We start from the raw sequence: 20,349 nt of genomic DNA on the forward strand, positions 1-20,349 counted from the left end.
GATTGCTGATGGATATTATAGGGGCACTTTAAAGGGAGTGTTTCGTGACCAGCATTGAGCATCATCCTGTGCACCAAAAAGTTGCTGGTTGGATTCCCGGGCAGGGCACATACATGCCTGAGTGTCAGGTTAGGTCGCCAGTCACAGCAAGTATGGAGGGCAGCCAATTGATCTCTCTCTCTCTCTCTCTCTCTCCCCCCCCCCTTCCTCTCTCTAAGCATGCCCTCAGGTGAAGATAAAATTGTGTGTTTCATGATTCTGTACCTGAACTAGTCTTGCTTACCATTTTGCAAAAGTGATTTAAACATCAATAAAGTGAAGTCTCAAATTTATAAATGACATCAAGATTTTCTGACAATTGAAATACTAACCAGACAAGAATAAACATGGAAAAAATCTCAGATGGGGCTATGTGAGTGGGCAGGGAACGTTCACGCTCTGGGGAGACAGCCATACATCATGCCCGCAGGAAAAGGGAACCCACCTTGTTCTCAAGAGACCACGGCCTCTGAGTGCAGACGTGATCCAGGAAAAGGATGATGGCATCATTGTGGACCATCCCCTGAAGAAGTCGGTCCAAAGCATTGTGGCAGTCACAAAAGCAAGCATCATCAGGAAGGATGTTAGAAAACAAAATAGAAAGCACAGTCTCATGAGTGCTCGCACACACGCATACACATACACACAGGGACACCAGTATTCATCTGCTTCAGAAATGCTGGGTGGAGTTCCAGGCATTAAACCTCAAAAATGTCACAATGAAACTGGAACATATCCAAAGAAGGTCACTTACAATTATTAGGGTTTGTGAAGAAACCAGGAACTTTAAAGCACTCCAGTCTGGAAAGACAAAACAGGAGAGTTGGTGCGCAAGAATCTATAATCACAGAGGGTATTGATTGAGTGAACACAGATCGTGACACCAAATTCCAGCAAAGCAGACCTAGAAGCCCTGGTAAAATTAAAGTATTTTAGGACAATGAGTGTTTTCAAATGCTAGTTTATAGAGCAGATAATAAAATAGAAAAAAAATCATAGCTCTAAGAGAGTCTGTAGCAGTGAGCTCATAATAGCTTACGGTGCAGTTATAGCTAAACTATATGCTCAGCCTTCTGATGTTCCATGTTATGGAAGATGTAGCAAGCTCCCTCCACACTACAGTGGGGCCTTGACTTACGAGTGTCCCGACTAATGAGTTTTTTGAGATACCAGCTGTCTCTCGGCTGATTTTTTGCATAGAGTTGATAGAGTAATTTGAGTTAACGAGCTCCTTAACGAGCTCGGTCTCAGAACGAATTAAACTCATAAGTCAAGGCCCCACTGTATTTGTTGAAGACCCTGAGAAAGGAGGTGCTAGATTAAATTAACTGCTGATTTAATACATGTGGTATATCTGTTCATTCCCAAACTGGCCAATCAAAAGAATCACCTGGGAACCTTTTCTTTAAAAAAAATGATTCCCAGGCCTCATATCCAATAATTCTGTTTCAGTACATCTGGGATTTAGCCACACTGAGACCGTCTTTTCCATAGAAAATTCAGAGCATAATCTGATTGGCTGGACTTGAATCATGTCTTATCCCTGAACCAATCACTGAGCTGGGCAAGCCAGGCACACCCCTTGGCCTGACCTGGATCAAGAACCTCCCCTCTGATGCAGGTGGGGTTTCCCCCCAGGAAAGAAAGTGAGTGACTAAGATTCAGTCTCCTCTTCTTCCCGAGTAACAGAACCTTAATCTATATACAGTGGGGCCTTGAATTACGAGTTTAATTCGTTTCGTGACGGAGCTCATAACTCAAATTACTCGTATGTCAAATCAAAAAGTGAACGAGTGAGACACGTGATGCTGGGCTGATGTTGTGGCGTTCACTGTGACGTTTGCTGCGCCAACTAGCGGTGGGGTATCTGAAGCTGGCTCGTAACCCGAATTTTAGCTCGCAACTCAAAGCAAAAAATTGGCCCAGAGACTGCTCGTATCTCGAAAAACTCGTTAGTCGGGACACTCGTAAGTCAAGGCCCCACTGTATATAAAAGCCTAAGCGACCATTATGACCGGACGACTGGCTGGTAGCTATGACACACACTGACCACCAGGGAACAGACACTCAACGCACAGGATCAGACTCCCTACTATCTGGATCAGGCCTGCAGGGATTGGGCCAAAACTGGCTCTCCGACATCCCCCGAGGGGTCCTGGATTGCGAGAGGGCGCAGGCCAGGCCGAGGGACCCACTAGTACACGAATTCGTGCACTGGGCCTCTAGTTATATTAGAAGATGCATGTGCCCAACTGAAAATCTACATTCCCCAGGCTCTGTAGCTATGGATATGTGGTTAATTCTGAACATTGAACACACAGAGTACAAATCTGGTGTCGGATTTCCAAGAAGCTTCTTTAAGGGAACTGATTCTTCCCTTTTCCTTCCCTTCTTTCTCCTTCCTACTGCCTGGAATGTGAATATGATGACTAGCGATGGAGTCACCATCTTTTAAGCCTGGGAATAAAAGCTAGAGTAAGTCTGAGTTCCAGATGATCTTACAAAGTTGCCTGGTTAGGCCAGGATTTCCCATCTCCTCACTTTTACAGACTAGAATAAACCCGCATGAGTTTTAATGATTTTTAGTTTCATTTCTCTATACCAGGCTTCTGAACCGAATCCTTCTGTACCAGATGTAACTGTGAAGGGAGACTAAACAGACAGTTATTTCTATGTTCTACACATTCTCTTTAAATTTCACTCCCCATATCTCTGGGCATCCTGATTTTTGCTCTCTGTTATACAACTTGAAAAATACTCTTGTCATGCCTTATAAGGAATTTGTCTCTTACTGCTTCCAAAGTTAGGCATAATTCATCACCTACACCTGTAACATCATTTTCATACATCTGTGCAAAACCACTCCCCCTTCAAAACATGGTCCACGATTTACTATATTCCACAAATGCTTCTAGACCAGCTCCACTTAAGTTTAGATAATCAAAAGTAGTCATTCTTTTAACTGTCTCGCAGACTCTGTTTCCACGTTTGTTAAAGAGATTCAATCAGTGGTTTTCAGACATTTTTAGCCATAAGTCCCTTGGTTCAAAAACCAAAAACAGGAGTCCCTAAGGCCTCTAAGTAAGGTTATGCAGGTTGGACACTGCCATTCTTAACATTGTCTTTCTGGTTGACACATTTTAGAATTGTGTGGTATACAACCTGCCCCAAAATACACACAAGGTAGATTCCCTGGGAAGGACCAGAGGAAGCAAGCATTGAAAAGCATTGCACTGATATTTTCAATGCATGTAATCAATAAAAGTCTAGTATTTAGAATACCAAAACACTCATTATATTAATGCAAATAACAGAAGCAATCCAGTTGAAAACTTGGCAAGAGACTTAAACAGGCACTTTGCAAAATAAAATACCCTATCGTCAGTCAACACATGATGATGAAAATTAAAATCATAATAAACAACCATTTCATCCACCAGAAAAACAAAAACTAAGTGTGACAATATCAAGTGTTGCCAAAAATATGGTAATATATGAAACCTCAAATATAGTTGGTGGGAATGTAAATTGCTACAACCACTTTGAAAATAATTTGTCATTATCTGAAAGTAAGTGTCTACACATCCTGTACCTATTCCTTTCCTTCGTCCACCGCAGAGAAATGTATGTACATGTGTATCAGGGTACATGCACAAAGTGTTAGCAGTATTGTTCATAATAGCTAAAACTGAAAAACCAGTTGTCTATCAATATAAGATGGTCTAGCACAGTGGTCGGCAAACTCATTAGTCAACAGAGCCAAATATCAACAGTACAACGATTGAAATTTCTTTTGAGAGCCAAATTTTTTAAACTTAAACTATATAGGTAGATACATTGTTATTAACTTAATTAGGGTACTCCTAAGGCTTAGGAAGAGCCACACTCAAGGGGCCAAAGAGCTGCATGTGGCTCGCAAGCTGCAGTTTGCCAACCACGGGTCTAGTACAATGGAATACAATGAAATACCATTTTGCATGAAAATAATAAACTATCACTACACTCAATAACTTAGGTGAATCTATTTCTCTGCCAAAATGAAAACATTAATATTCTTTGGTAAAATTATTTTCTATTTTATTTTATGGGTCAATCTTAATGATTGTTTTGATGGCAGGCTCTATGGTGAACATTAGAGACAGATAAAAAAATAGTTGTATTAAAAGAATAATTACAGCAGGTATTGACAATTGTGTTTTCAAGATAGTAACATGAGATTAATATGGGGGATCACTATTATTTCTTTGAGTCCTCCACTCAAGCAGCTTTCATGTTAAGAAGTGGTAGACTGTTTATCCCAAAAATGGCTGCAACAATCCTATCCTATATAATAAAAGCCTAATATGCAAATCGACCAAACAGCAGAACGATTGGTGGAATGACTGGTCAATATGATGCGCACTGACCACAAGGGGGCAGATGCTCAACACAGGAACTGCCCCCAACCCACAAGCCCCAAGCCAGCCAAGGCGGGTGCAGTGAGGCCCTCCCCCACCCCACCCCCACCCCCACTTCCCCGCCAGTTGCCCCACAGATCGGCCCTGATCGCCGGCCAGGCCTAGGGACCCTACCCATACACAAATTTTGTGCATCAGGCCTCTAGTATATATATATTAATCCAGAGAATATTTTTTCCATTGATTTTTAGAGAGAGTGGAAGGGAGGGAGGGAGAGAGAGGAAGAGAAACATCAATGTGAGAGAGACACATTGATTGGTTGCCTCCTTCATGTGCCCCAGGATGCAGGAATCAATCCTGCAACTGAAGTAGGTTACCCTTGACCAGAACTGAACCCGGGACCCTTCCATCTGCAGGCCAACGCTCCAGCCACTGAGCCAAACAGGCTAGGGCTGCAACAATATTTTCTTTCCCCGGGTGCTCTTTCAGAATCTGCTCCTCCTTCATCTCATCTCCTTCAACCTTGATAGACCTCTGTTTACAGCAGAAGTGACTTCTGAGCCTAGGACCTGAAGGTCAATCCTTTCCACCTGACTCTCTCACTCGGGGTTTCACCCAGAGAACCCAGACACCATGCTGTGAGGAAATTTAGGCCACATGGAGAAGAACCTAAGTCCCTGGCCCTGAAACCTGGCTCAGCTCCCAGCTGATAGCCAGCACCAGCTTGTGGGCCATGTGAGTGAGCCCTTTTGGGAAAGAAACGGCCCCCCACAATAGGGCACCAAGCAGACACCAGCCTCCCCTGCTGAGATGGGCCCAGATTCAGACTTAAGACTGTTGTGGTTAGAAGCCACTATGCTTTGGGGTGGTTTGTCATTCAGTAATAATAATCAGAACATGAGATAAAGGGACATTCCTGCTACACTTGTCCTGGGAGCTGTGCTTTTCCAACAATCCCCTTATGCACCCCTCCCACTTTCTTCTTTTTTCTTCTGTTCGTATTTGCAGTAAGAATTAACTAGACCAAGTGATAAAAACACTTCTAGCTTAAAGGAAGCAACTTTTTTCACACTTGCTTAGTGCATTTTAGGATGTCATTACCAAATAATCTATGATATTTCTTCTCTTTTTCCTTGTGTGTCTGGGAGTTCATTTTTGGCGGCATGGTGGTCCAAAATGTCTCATCACTAAGAGGCATGGACACACACACATTCTCTAAAGGTATTTTCCATGACAAAACAGGGAAGTCAGCTGGCCAAATTGCATGCATGTGGGCTATTCATCCTTTTCTACATAAAAGAATCAAATATAAGGTCCAAAATATAGGTTATTTTAACTGTTGAGGCAGGCAAGGACTTGCCCAATAGTTCCTTGAAGGTTCCATTCTGATATGGGCACACACAGAAAGATTAAGGGATTACACTTAGAAACACCACATTGTCTTCAGTCTTTGAGGGCTTGTTAAGTCTTCTGTTGCCTTTTACTTTAACCTTGTTTCATCAAACCGGGTGCAATACAGATCAAGGCCCGGATAAATATTTGCGAGTTGTCTGAACTTTGTTCTATGCCCTTAAATACTCTTAGGAAATCAGTTTTGGACTAAAGAAGCTTGAAGATTCTGTCACTGAAACTGGACTGATTTGGGGCCAGTTGTGATAAGAACACAAGAGTAAGGGTATTTGGAATTTCAGTCTGCAGGACCTTTCTGAAAAATGATTATTACTGCGTGAGAAACTGCATATAAATGTATACTCAGAGTAATTCTTTTGAAACAGCTTAAGGTCTAAACACTGATTTTTTTTAGATGACTTTTCAAGAATATTTACTTACAGCCAGCTATCACATGATCCGCCCTTTATTTCTCTCCCCGCCCCCACCCCCTACCCCTCTGCCACCTCTTTCGCTCTCTTTCTCCCCCACCTGAACACCCGCCCCCCACCTTTTCTCCAGAGGCATCATATTGAGGAATTGAATTTCTCTGGGGCCTTTTCACTGGTGTAATCCTAAAAGGGGAGTGTGGGCAAGGGTCAGGGCCGGCTGGACAGCTGCTAGCCACTCCAGAGATCCTTAGGAAAATCAGTTTTGTGAGTTATGTGCTCATGAGCCCAAGAAAGGGCAACTTCTCTGTGGAAGGGAGAATGGAAGTTTCCAGACAGATATGACATCTCTCTGGCAACTTACCAGCTGGAGCCCTCTGGCTCTCTCGTGATTTGGCTGAGATTTGGGTTGGATGTGGCAGGTCACTTAACCTCTGCTTCCTCCGCTTCCTCGGCTGTAAAATGGGGTCATCACTTCCCACTAAACATCACGGGACTTTATAAAGACAAGCAAATACGTATGGCAGGCGGTTTACAAGAAGAGCTAACGCTTCAAAGCTCAGTTCGACCACTTCCCATGAGGTGACTTTAGGTGTTACTGGCCTTTCTCTGCCTCAGTTTCCTCACTGAAAAATAAGGATAATAATAGGATCTATGTCACAGAGCTGTTTGAGGCTTAAAAGATATAATATTGTACATGAAGTACAGCATCTGAGAGAATCAATAAACGTTAATTGTGTCACCTGCTCTGCACCTTATTTCACCTCATCAGTGTCACCCACCCATGACCAGAAGGCTGGAATCTTAAGAGAATCCTAGAATGAAAGGCAAAGACTCTCTCACTTTACAGACAAGAAAAAAGAAACTCAGTGAGGCTGGGTGCCTTGCCCGGGGCTATCTGATTCATTAGTGAGAGAGCCAGAGTTAGAGTTCAGGTCCCCTAATTGTTGGGTCTGGGCAAGTCTCCGTTTTCACTCCTTTGAAGGCTGTGCTGGTATTTCTATCCCCAGATCATTCTTTCTCAGTCTGATTTTAACCCTAAAATCAGTGTATACCATCAACCAGTGCAGTCCCTAAGTCTCCCACGGCCCCCACAAAACCTGTAGATAACCTCCTTCCCGGAAAGGCCCCCCTAACCCCAGAAGGCCAGGAAAGGTAACACTTTCTCCAAGACCTGAGGAAGCCACTGATGGGGACAGCAGGTGAGGAGGGAGCGGGAGCTGGGCTGCTGGCTAAGGTTGCCCTAGTAACCGCTTGCAGGCTCCATTCAGGAAGTGAGCCCAACTCCAAGATGCAAAATGATCGCCTTCACGCGGCTCCTACAAGCACAAAGGAACCACAGGAACAGAGGGATGGCCAGGAGGGGAGGCCAAGGTGAGGTGGGGGCCCCACGCTGTCAGTTACAACCTTCCCCTTCCCACAGAAGAAAAAAGAGAAAGAATAGCTCTTTGAATCTTTTGACTTGTGTGAACCATAAAAACCACCCATTTCACATGAGTCCTTTTGTGGCCATAGAGGGAGGCAGGCCCCCCTCTGTTCACCAGCCTTATGAAACAATATACCAGGAAGGCAGCGGGGGGGGGGGGGGGGGGGGGCCCCCAGGATTGGCCCTTTATATGGGGCCTGAAACTCTTCTGGCTCCCTCTTTTACTCAGACTGATGACAAAGACCATTTGCTACCAATCTGTTGGAAACTTTTATTTTTTCTTCACAGCTTGAGCTGTTTAAATGCAGGGAGCTCCCGCTCCCCAAATCGATGTCAGACACTTGCTGAATGGGCCGGGCTCAATTATGTTCCCTCCGCAGGTTCAGCTCACACTGTGACCCTGCATGGCTTCCTGCTATTCATATGTGTTACTTCCCCTTTGTGGTAATGGCTTGTGGCACTTGGCCAGAAAACATTATTAATTTCAGAAGTGGACTGACAAACAACAAACCCACAGTGAACGGAGAGGAAGTGCTGGGGAAGCCAGCTGTCGGCTTGAGCAGAGCAGTAGGAACTCAATGTATGCAAGTTTGAGGAGGAAAGATGATAATCCACAGAGAGGAAATGCACTAAAATTATCCACAGCCCATGTTAAAGAAAAAAGAAAGAAAAAAAAAAAGAGAGAGAAAAAGAATCCAGAACAAAGAAAGGGGGGGAGAAGCACACAGCTACTTGAGCTGCAGCTGGACAGGAAATTGCTAACGCTGCTTGCAAATCCCCACTTTGAACAGCCAGTCTAGGGAATGCCAGGAGCGGAAACCGTTCAGAACTGGATTAACACGGGCCAAGTGGAACTGCAACCCACTTCTCCTTTCTGAGCTCCGGCTGACTTGGGGAAGCCGAATGGGAAGCTGGCTTGGTCGTTTTCTGTGCATTTGCCGTTTATACATGCTCACTCACTAAAGTCCCACTGGACAGTGTGGTATGGTTGCCATAAAATCAGGGCCACATGCCTATCACGAAAATTACCAAACCACCCAACTGGCATCTGACATGTGCCATGTGGGTGAAAAGCTCATCTTCTTCCCAACTGCAGATAAAGGGACTAAGCGCATTTGAAGAGAATACAAAATGTAGTTAGGTTTTAGTTCTTTTGATTACACACGCCTGCCCTTTACTTTTATTTTTGGCTTGTGTTCTGTTACACTTGGGACAAAGAGAGAGGATGTCCCAAGAAAATGACAAGATACTAAACCTTTACCTGAAACTGTTCAAAATAACCTCCATTAGGTTCAATTGTGGTTTCTGACCTACATTTTAAACCAGTTAAGCACCAAGTACATTAGAACAGGAGTGACAAAGCTTCAACTAAAATGCCAATGTAAAACGTTAGAGCCAAATCCAGGCTCAAGTGAGAAAGCTTGGATATACTTAGCCACACACTCCTGATTCATGTTATTCCAACATTAAGATTAATTTGCAAGTAGAATTGCCAGATAGTAACTGACTGGAAAAATAATTATCCCTTCTTTCTCCTTGGCATATGCATTATTGAGAAGATCCTGATGGAGAAAGGAGAGGTTAACGCTGTTACTGTCATCTTAATTCTGGTACCCTGGGGGTTCCCTTTTTGACTGTTCATTAATATCTGCATTTTATACCCCAATATTTTCTGTGAAATTATTATAAGCCAGAACTATATTCACGGAACTATATATACAGAAAATATTGTCCATACACGATATACTTAGTCCATTCTATGATGCCAACCTTATTTAAAGCAAAAGATTAATTTCATAAACTACACCTGCAAAACATTCTTGGAATAGCTCAAAAGATGAGAACTTTGCCCTGCTAGGCCTATCTGTGCTTTTACAATCCAGTGTCAGTCCCAAGTGAAACGTACCTAAAATGTATCACTTCACATTCAGGTACAATTAAGAATTTTTTTTTAAAAAAATACACACATTCAATAGCCAAAATAGTTATTTATTAATAATTTAAGGTTTTACATTCTTATAATAAATTGCATCTCAAAACTTTACACCATGAACATAATGAAGCAACCTAACTCTCCCCTCTTCACAATCATATGCACTTCACCTATGAAATGGGTACCCATGCTCACACACACACTTCCAGTTTTATACGAAATTTTTAAAAGGAAAGAAACCAACCCAAAGTATTGCATTAGAGGTGAAGCTCCCTGAAGAATTTTGTACAGAGGTAATATACTGTTTAGCACAGCTGAAGTTTAAAAAAAAAAAAAGTGAGCCCATTGATTTTGGTGCCTTTCCAAGGTATCCCCTTTAAGACAACACAAGCCAAAATATTTACAAAGGTAAGGCATAGTCAAACTACATTAAGGGGGTGGGGGAAATCACAAGGAAGATATATGAAAGATACTGAGGACTGCACCATAACAAGGTCTCAGCGACTATAGTGTCCATGAACATGTCATTCAGAATTGGTAAAGTCGAGCATGCTGCAAATATATCCTTTGGATTAGAAAAGAGCAAAGGTTTCCGTCTTGTTGTTGTTGCAAGAAGTGGTACAGCGCTCTTTCTTCCTTTGGATGATTTCTTTTAAACCCATCAAAGAAAAAACAAACACAGTTCAAACAAACACTGCCAAGTGATTTAAGATCAAATATTTACAATAATCAAATGGAGTATCAGATTTATTTTATCTATTATTAATGTGTGGGGTTTTTTTTGCAAACTGATACTACAGAGCTGAAACCTGTCTTTGGCTCCTCTATATGCAAAATTGATCAGTCTTCACTGAAGACAACATAGTCAGTTCCAGATGCAAAAAGAAACAGTGGTACAAAGCCCTAGAGAACACATGCTCCTATCCTACCATTTGGTCCTACCCTATTCATCTGGAAGTCCTCAAATTCCAGTCCCTGCATGGGTAGGCTGTACACATGGGTGTGGAGCAGACCTACTGCCTGTATCTATACAGCAAGTCCTGTTTTTCCCATGGAGAATGGAGCAAATCTCTCCCTTTGTAATAACCAATTCCACATGTGATAACCTTGTCTAACAGACAGCGGGTGTCATTTGGACACCTGGGGCCACAGACAAAGAAAGCAGCCCAGCCGATGCTGCCAAGAGAAACTGCGTAGGGAAAGGACACATCCCAGCCTGGAGGAATGTGGGGCCTTTCACGTGGATTGCCGGGAGTCCACCTGGTAGACATTCTGGTTGGAGGGGGTGGTGAAGTAGAGCTGTTGCGCGGGGACCCGGTTGTCACAGGGGCTGCTGAGTCCCAGCGTCCTCTCGAAGTCCAGCAGTTGGCCCATGAAGTTGAAGTTGGGGGAGATGTTGGATTTCTTCATCTTGACAATGTCATAAGCATCGTTCATTGACAGATTGAGCTTCTGCATGAGATAAGCCACGGTCACGGTGACTGAGCGGCTGATGCCGGCCAAGCAATGCACCAAGACGCCACAGTTTTTGCCCCGGGCTTCATCTGTAAACACAAGAAAGGCAAGCTTTCAATAGACCGAAAACCACCCTTTGTGAATGATCAGCCTAAAAGATGAATTTTTTAAAAGATTCAGAGAGTAATCGTGTGTGGCAGTTGAGCCCTGCAGGCAGCAAAAAAAAAAAAATGTATCATTTCGATAAAACATGTACACTGGGCACAATTACATATTTCAGATGTTTTCTGAAAAGGGAGCTTTTGTATTAAGTTTCTGCCAACAAAAAACTCCTTAATGTGTGCATTCTTTGCCTCAGCATGTGAATACCAGAAACCCTGCAATATGGTAGTGAATGCCTTTTATACAGACAAGCAGCCGGCAAGGGTCTATTAAATTATTCTCCAACTGTTGTGCCGCTAACAATGGAGGTATTCAGGCATTTTAAAAGAGAGAGGGAAGTCACAGGGGACAGCCCATTAGGAGGAACAGGATGTCGACATGGCCTGAAAATGAGTTCCTTTGTAATAGGAAATGCATTACAATGCCTGGAGATTCGCTTCTCCAGGCTTCCAGCCCACAGTCCTTCCTGCTGGGCTCAGGTTACCCGCACTGTCTCACTGTTCACTGGTATCACAGTAACATTCAACTGGATTTTAACATCTAGCACTCATAGGGCTTTCCAACAACGGCCTTGAGGTCATAAAATAGCTCCCAGGTCTTCTAAAATTCTACAGCAGTGCTACAATTCCTGCCTACCATAAGTACTTCTTTCTAGCCTTCCCCCGTTCCAAAGATTGTCGGAATATTCTGTGGTCTGATTGTGAGTGCCACCCCTCCCCTTCCAAATGACTGAATTCAAAGAGTTAAGAAACAGCCGGCATTTCAAATACACCTGTGGTCCCTAGCCTTCTCAAAAGGTGCTTTTGATTTCCTTAGCAAGAAGATGAACCAAAATTAAGAAGGCCCTCGGAATATTAGAGACCTGTAGACTGACAAATTGGCAAGCAGCAAGAAAGATCGAAAGCTTAAAACTCTGTGAGCTAAGACTTTGGCATGTAAAAGTGAGCGAGTGCTGTTAATTAGTCTCACCTATGAAAGAAATGGCCTCAGGGAAAAACTGGGACAGGTTTTGGCTCCAGTGATCCGAGATGGGGATCTGCTTGTATTTAAACTCTCCTGCGTTCTCAAAGAGATTCGGCAAATTGGGGGTGACGTTCAAGATGTACTTGATGCCAAACTCCTCCAACACGTCCAGGTTGGTGGAGTCCTTGGCACAGCCCAAGTAAAGGAAGGGCAAGATCTCCACCGGGAAAGAAGGCTGGCTGTTGGACAGCGGGCTGCCATCCGAGTCCGTTGCACTATTGGGGTCTCGGTCAAGGTCAGATTCAATGTCCGAGGAGGAGTCGGAGCTGATCCGCAGGCCCCCGAGCCCCAGCACTGGCAGCGGCGGCGAGCTGCTGCTACTCGAGCCGTCTAGATTGGTCTCGCAGTGCAGGGCGAACTCGGCTTGGAACTTACTGAAGCCACCTGCCAGGACGAGAAAAGCAATCGTGTAACTCGAGATCCCGTAGTAGTTTTCACAGCTTTGAAAGCCGCAGCCGGGCGCTGGAAACACCACAGCACCTTACGACCCCCCTACACACAGAACCAGATGTATAAAGACACTTCAATGTGCACCTCTGGAAATGGAACGAACGGGCCCCGCCTCCCCTGGGTGCCCTTATTCTTTTGAATCCGGAAATGCACAAAATGGCAACTTTCCTGAATATTCTGAGGGGCTAGGAAATGCCAACATGCACCCCAACGACCTATCCCACCCTGCAAATTTTAATTCAAAATCGAACGATACAAAGCAAGGCGAGGTGGAGGATATTCTGCGGGTGCCTGCTCCCCGGGAGCGGGTGAATTCTGCGCCGGCCTGGCTCCCCGGTGCGGGGCGCGCAATGTTCGCAGCCCCGAGCGAGCGGACGACCCCTGGCTGGGCAGCGCGGCTCAGAAGCGCCAGCCACGCGCAGCCAGGGCACCTCCAGTCCGCGCGCCCCGCCGGCCGCCCGCAGCCCGCACCCCCCGTCCTGCTCCCCACACATACCTTCCAGGTAGAAGGCCCGGCAGCCCTCGTCCTTGAGCTTCTTTAGCAGCAGTCCCAGCACCGACTCGCCCCCCGTGTTCTCGTTCCAGTCGCTGCTACTCTCGTCGTACAGCACCACGGTGTCGGTGCCGCAGCGCCGGGTGAAGCGGTCCCGGTCCTCGCCGCGCGTGAAGAGCGCGTGCACGGGCAGGTTGCCCTTCTGCAGGCGCCGCAGCATGATGCCCGGGATGGCCACGTTGATGGCTGACTCGATGTGTGACGACTCGTACAGCTCCTGCGGCCGGCAGTCCATCAGCAGCAGCCGCTCGTTGCCCAGCTCCAGCTGCTCGTTGAGCCACGCCACCGTCTTGCTGATCGCCATTTCCGACGCGAAGGGCACGGGTCTGAGCGTATCTATCATGGGGGTCGAGCTGCGAGAGAGGGTGGGGTGCCTAGCAGTCGCCCCTCGGGGCAGGCATAGGCCGAGCGCGCCACGCGAAGCCGCCGCTCACGGAGCGGGGTTGAATTCCACCTCGCTCTTCCCAAACAGGGTTAGAGGCTGGGGAAGGCGAGACAGAAGTGAAGCCGGTGGTTTCTTTCCTCTGCACCCGGCTGCAGCCGCTCGCTTTCGGTGTCAATGAATCGCTCTGAATGAAGCTGCCCAGACAGTTTTGTTTCTCCCCAGTGAATGAAATCCAATTAATTTGGACTCCGGGCTACTGAGAGGGGAGGGAGAGAAAAAAAAGTCCAGCGGCTCCTAATCCCTCCCTCCAAGGCTGCACCTCAAATCCACCCGAGCGTCTTTCTCCTCAGATTATTCAAGCCTCGCACTCGCTCTGTCTCCCTCGGACTCAGCCCTCGCACACCCCCAGCGCAAGGCAGCTCCTCAATGGATACAAACAGCGAGCGTCTCAATGGATACATTCTCCCCGCCAGCCAATGAGCGAGCTGCGGAAGGGGCTGTTGCCGTGGAGACGGGCCGGCTGGAACAGGTTGTGTTGATGAATTGTTAATGAGTTTGTCATTCACAAAAACGGAAAGGAATTTCCGCTCCGGATAAGCCCCAGTGCAAACAAGCTGCAACAGCGGCCTCGGCGGGAGGAAGGAGAAAGAAGAGGAGGCGGCGGCGGAGGAGCAGGGCACATAAACCAGGGCACTTCAGTTGTCTCATGTTTCCTTCTGTTGAGAGTTCACACTTCGCGTCGGAACTTTTGCGCACAAATGGTGCAATTAGCAGGCACAAAAGCCCTTGTTCGTGACCAAGCGAGCTTTAGGAAAACTTGCGCTGACTTTTTTTCCTTTTTATTCCCTTTAAACTCATTTGGACTGGAGTTCGCCTTACCCCTCCTCCCCCGCCCTCCTTTCGGCGGTGTGACCTTTGTTTGCCTGTTTAAAAAGCCCAATTCTGTTGGCTCTGATGTTCTTTTAGCCGAGGCTGTGTTGGGGCTGCTGGACTGCCTGGGCTTTAGTGACCGGTGAGGTGTTAAATGTTAATCCAACATCTTTGGAAACAAACCAGGATTATCTTGAAACATTTTAAAGCAAGCAAACAAATACCTGTTGTCCAGATAATAGGAATCAAGCTTTTTTGAAAAAAATAGCGTTTTAATTATTATTTTTAAACAGTGGAGACTGCAGAAACAAACTTGTTGGACAGTCTGATGCTTTTATCCCCCTCCAGCGGCGTGGGGGCGTAAGGAGCCAGAGCCATTGTTCCTGTGATCCTGCCCCCCGCGCCGGTCACCCACCGTGCGCTGAGGGGGTGGGGGTCGCGCTCGTTACTTATTTCTGGGCAGGAAGCTCGGCTTCCGAAAAAGGAGCTGATCGGGCGGGGCCGCCCGCGCGAGGTGCACTAGGGCACTCGGAGCCTGTGGGCTGGCCCACCATCGTGGAGGCTCGGGGAAGCCCTCCCGCAAGCCTGCAGGTTGCAGGGATAAATTGGGCTCGGCGAGCGGTGACTGTGTAGACAGAGCAGCATGTCCAAGGGGAGCCTGCCCACCCCCCACCCCACCACTCTCTTCCCAGCGTGAACCGCAGCCCCCTCCCCTGCGTCACCGGGCTCTCGCGGAGGACGGGCCGCGCCTGCGCATTGCACTCCTTGTCAGCACCCCCGTCACCCCTGTCTCCTAGCAAGGTGGGCGCCGTAGAGGGGGGCGACTCCGCTGACGGTGCGGGGCTGTGGGCTCCGTAGCGGCCCAGCGAGGGTGAGGGGGGTGCATGCCGGGATCCCCGGGCTCCTAAGGAGGGCTGGGGGGTCCCGAGGGACGTCTCTGCAGCTCTGCAGAGCCAACAGGTAACCGGGGAGGTGTTGGCCCAGCCTCGGAGCAGCGATCGGCCGAGGCGCCGGGGCGCAGGGGGGGGGGGGGGGCAGCCAGCTGGGGGCCGGATGGAGGCGGGGCCCGGCCGGGGCCTCGGCGACGGGGAGGCGCAGTCCTGAGCGCAGAGCTCCATTGTTAATATAAAAACGCCGGAGCCTGCCTCTCCTGAGCGGAAAACCACCTGTGTGCGGCCGGCGGCGCTGGGGCGGGGAGGGGGGGCCGAGGCCGGAAGGCGCGGGCCCTGATCCGGCCTCCCCTCCCTAACCCCGGGCGGAGAAGAGGCCGCTCATTGTGCGGCCGCCGCCAGGGAGGCGGAAGCGGAGGCAGTGGCTTGGCCGGGCCGGGAGCGGCTGTTCCGAGCGCCCCTCCCGGCGCTCTGTGCCCATCGCAAGTGTAACGGAGGGCACCTGAGGTCGTGGGGTCTCCCTCAGCCAGACTCCCGCACCCACGGGCCAGCCTGCTGACGCCCCGCTCCAATTTGCATTTGCAGTCACCCGCCTCCCCTGGTTTGGGGAATGTAAGCTAAAAAAAGCAGGCTGCTCGCGAGGCCCAGGTTGCCAAGTTTGGAGCGCTGCCGCGGGCGGGCCGCCCCTGGAGGAGCGTGTGCGGCGAAGGCGGGGGTGGCCGAGCTCCTCTCCCCGCTCCTTTTTTGGGCATGCCTTGGAACAAAACCCCCATATTTCACTAGATATTCCTCCCGTTCCAGCTGGGGGAGGCCTGCGCTGGGTTTGACGCCTCGGATCCGCCCCCACCTGTTACAGGCGTTACCAACCCAAGGCGTTTCAGTCCCTGGGACCTGGAGGCGAGGAGCGGGGAGGCAGGGTGCCCTGCTGTAGAACTGAGAAGAGCGGACTCTCAGCCGGGACCTCCCGCAGGAAAGGAGGGAGGAACACTGGTTTCTATTTAATTTTGTATTGATTTCAGAGAGGAAGAGGGAGAGAGAAACATCAATGAAGAGAGAGAATCATTGATTGGCTGCCTCCTGCACGCCCCCCACTGGGAGCCGGCAGCCGGGGCGTGTGCCCTTGACCGGAATCCAACCGGGACCCTTCAGGCTGCAGGCCCAGGCTCCATCCACTGAACCAAATTGGCTAGGGCTCTATTTTGCTATTTTAAAAACGCAGTTACCTGAACCTGGGCATAAATTTGGGAGGATAATCGCAACACTTTGCAAACTCGAAGATGGAAACATTTAGTCTGACCCGTGCTTCTGAAGGCTATGGCAGCCGAATGTCGGTCCTTCTCGTCGCGTTTTCCAAAAACTGCAGCGCCCTCCCCTGCGTCGCGGGGCCCCCTCGGAGCACCGGTCGGGCCGCTAGGTCCTAAAACAGGCGCCGTAAAGAGCCTCTGAGCCGGGCGGCCCGGGTTTAAATTGTGCCCCAATCGCTTCCTAAACATTCGACCGTGGTTAAATCTTCTGTTCTACGCCGCAGTCTCCCACGGTGGCGAAATGAAGATAAAAATATCTGCGATGATTGGATGGGTAAAGCGAAATGCCCTAACATGGTGTGCTGTGAGCTGTTGATACTATTTTTATCGCTCTGAATTCCGAACCTGTACAGAGGCCTGAGTCCTTTCCATCCCAAAGACCCCCTTCTCGGGCTGCCTCACAGCTCGCCTGGAATCGGCTGGTCTACAGAGAAACCCTCTGAGGAACTGCCCTGAGCAGTTGAATCCATCCCAACCCGGCTGCCAAGCAAAGCAGGTGCTGTTACAGACCAGGGTCAAAACCCTTTAACTGGGTTAACGGACAGGAAGTACCCAGGTACCTTTCTAACTTCTCCCTCAGGGGTCCCTTTTGAAACACCCTGTTTCTTCTCCACCACACCAAAACGACCTAATAGAAATAATACGTATTGGGCACTTACTACACGGTAGGCATGGTACCGATTTCTCTAAGTTCATAACTTTGGTCAGTCTTCAGAAAACCCATGTAAATTATCTCCATTCACAGATGAATGAATTTGCCTGAGGCCACACATTAGGAAATGGTGGGGCCAGGATTTGAGACCAGACCTTTCAGGATTAACCACATACATGTAAGTAATACAGGATGTTGTAGAGATCATACTACACTGTGCTGTTCCCTGCTGGAATGTGCAGGATTAAGGTCTGCCTTTTGGATTTTGACCACCAGAGTCACATTATCTGTTGCACCCTCCCCACACATGTTAGGATCAAAAGTTAGGCTTACTTTCCTGCTCCTTCTGCATCTGGTGGTTTTTTTGGTGTGTGTGTGTGTGTGTTTTTCTGTATGCACTTCTTCATTTAGTTAACCACGCAGTAAATGTTGCACATTGTTCTTCCTTACAGTGTGTTTGGATCGTCACAACTACCATTACTTACCTAGTCTGGGTAGCACATGGGCCTGGGTTTAAATCTTAGCTCTACCACTCACTTGTGGTCTGACAGAGAGCAGTTACTAACCTCTCTGTGCCTCCATTCATGCATTCATTCGCTCATTTATTCCAGGTTCCAGAAAGCAGCAGTGAACAAGACACAAGAATACCTGCCTTCCCAGAGCTTGCATCCTATTGAGGACAGACGATCAATAACAGAAATAATTCTACAGTATGTTAGAAAGTGAAAGTGCTATGGAGAAAAATAAAGCAAGGAAAGGAATTCAGTAGTGTGCAAAATTGGGATTAGTTATAATCCTCAAAGGACTGTGAGGATTAGAGACAACCTAGGTGACATACAAAAAGTGTTGGGGACTCAATATGGGGACTCAAATGATGACTTTTTAAAACTCACTGCTGTATTCCTGCACAGAGCTGACTTGCTGTTGCTGATGCTCCTGTCTTGAATCTCCTCTTCCTGGCCCTGTCACCCAGCCTCCCAGGAAACATTCTCAAAAGAGTTCTAACAACTGGGAGAATCACAGGCTTCTTTACTTCCAGAGGCCCCGGTTCCCTGCTTAGGCTGTGGTTCGTGTGAAGAGGGCTGTGTCTATGTGCAGGGAAGCAATTTCCCAAGATCCTAATTTCTCCGTGTGCGTATGCGTGCGTGTGCACCTAGAACCCGGGCTTGAATTCTTCCCCCTGGGAAGCTGCTTAAAAGTGTCTTTTGGTTGTGAATGTTTGCTTGACAATTGAAGAAGCATTCCAGCTTTGCAGGAATTTTCCTGCCTCAAGGACACTTGGGATTTAAGTGACCCAAAAGGGTTAGCATGACCTCTAATCTTCTTGGAATAATCGCTATGAATACATTTATTAGCACGTCATGTGAAAATAGTTACACGGATTTTCAGCTACTAGGGAGAGCATGTTTTGGAAGGTCTGACTTAAAATGTAGTCATGTGGCATATTCAAGATTCACTTTTAGAAGTCCCAGGGAGCCCTCAAAGTGACAGTGGCTTTCAGAACAGCTAGACCTCAGAATGGAATTTAACTGCATTTGAGAAATATCTTTGAAATGGTCTGCCTGGAAGTAAAGGGCATCTGGGGTTCAGAACTATTGGTGAGGTCCTTTGGCAGATTCCTCAAAAAAGACAGTGAGTTATGTCTGATCAGCAGGAACCGAAGAGGCCCAAAGGGATAGGCTGTGCACAGAGAAAACCAAAAGGAGTTTCAAATATGTGCCCCAATGAAAAGCACAACTGCAGATCCGGGTTTGCAATCAAACAGCTTCTCACTGGCAGCTTTAGGGAGCTGGCACCAGGGTGAGGGGCTGCAGGGTTAACGCTTTTCCTAAAGAGTTAGGAGTGGGGGAAAGGCAGGCTAGGTTAGATGGCACTAACAGGTAAGCTGGTCGGTAGCAGTGCCAGAATCACACACCCACAGGCACATCTAGGGCGTGGTTGGAGCATTCCTATAGACGACATGGCGCTTGAACATCTTGCCAGAATGATACAACCGGCAGAAAAAATGGGAACTAATGTGAAATTTCGACCTTGGCCCCAATCGGGCTAAGCTTTCAAAAATGATGGTCTTCATCCGCTTTCTTGTGTTTCTGTTTTCCATCACCTGAGGGAATGCACGTAATTTACATTCAGGATCCCATAGAGAATTTATCTAGAAGATTCTTTTGAAGTCTTTACCAAGAAATTTAATTTAAATATAATAATGTTGATTTCTTCTTTCAAAAGCTTTAGTCCCTTTCATTCCAGTGGGAAAACATTGATTCTTCTCTCTAATCCTTTATTTTCACAAAGTAGGAAATGTAAAAGCACATGTAAATGTGTGTACGAGAAGTCTCCAGGAAGCTGCATCTCTGCAGGACAGCCAAGCTCGCTCATTTTAGGGGGGAGGGGGAGATGGGGGGAGGGGGCGGGGAGGACGGACTACAGCACTTTGCTTGCCTTTGTATCATTTCCAAAGCCCCAGGGATGATCCTTAGTGGGAAATTGGGCTTATGTTGCCGTCCAGGGAGGCCAGGGACTATATGTTCATCTTTCCAGAACCTTCCTGGTCATGTCATGAAGCGTCATGTGTGCAGCCTCCTTGGCATTAGCCATGATGCATCTACACGCACATTACTTGCCTGTGCCTCCATGTGTGAGCCCTGTTTTCTCCGGTGACTTTTCTTGTGTTCCTTTATTTGCTCAGACATGTACAGCACAAATCGCTGCTGTGTAAGAGAACTAATTATCCTTCAAAGTAGGGACTGTTTCCTGTCAGCCCATTTTTGCCTTAGCGATCAGTGGAAATGCATGTCCACATCACAAGGAACGCTTTTGCTCAGTTTATCCAACTTAAGAACTCACAGATCCTCCAAGAATATGTTGGTGGAACCCCAGGGGCCTCCACGCTCCAGTCTAAGCAATACTACTTTAGGCCATTTGATAGGTGATTATAACAGTTATATTTCTATATATCATGAAAATAGCAACTTAATGGCAACAATCTAATCTAC

General features: G+C 47.4%; 1 protein-coding gene and 1 long non-coding RNA gene across 4 annotated transcripts; one reads left to right on the forward strand and one right to left on the reverse strand.

Annotated features, from left to right (window-relative positions):
- Positions 1-9,647: 9,647 nt before the first annotated feature.
- DUSP6 (dual specificity phosphatase 6) lies at positions 9,648-14,064 on the reverse strand. Of its 2 annotated transcripts, XM_006084005.3 has the most exons (3): positions 13,199-14,061; positions 12,199-12,636; positions 9,648-11,156 (listed from the first exon to the last, which is right to left on the reverse strand). In XM_006084005.3, the coding sequence occupies exons 1-3, from the start codon at positions 13,596-13,598 to the stop codon at positions 10,849-10,851; spliced, it is 1,146 nt and encodes a 381-aa protein (XP_006084067.1). In that variant the 5' UTR covers positions 13,599-14,061; the 3' UTR covers positions 9,648-10,848. The 2 variants fall into 2 exon arrangements, with proteins under 2 accessions (XP_006084067.1, XP_006084068.1); XM_006084006.3 differs by lacking the exon at positions 12,199-12,636 and having other exon boundaries at positions 13,199-14,064.
- A 101-nt stretch (positions 14,065-14,165) lies between these two features.
- LOC102418303 lies at positions 14,166-18,121 on the forward strand. Of its 2 annotated transcripts, XR_002828039.1 has the most exons (4): positions 14,166-15,311; positions 17,058-17,260; positions 17,450-17,534; positions 17,968-18,121. It is a non-coding gene; the product is annotated as an uncharacterized LOC102418303 (long non-coding RNA). The 2 variants fall into 2 exon arrangements; XR_001347120.2 differs by lacking the exon at positions 14,166-15,311 and having other exon boundaries at positions 16,502-17,260.
- Positions 18,122-20,349: the final 2,228 nt, after the last annotated feature.

Source organism: Myotis lucifugus, unplaced genomic scaffold (assembly GCF_000147115.1).
Source record: "Myotis lucifugus unplaced genomic scaffold, Myoluc2.0 scaffold_9, whole genome shotgun sequence".
Classification (NCBI taxonomy): Eukaryota; Metazoa; Chordata; class Mammalia; order Chiroptera; family Vespertilionidae; genus Myotis; species Myotis lucifugus.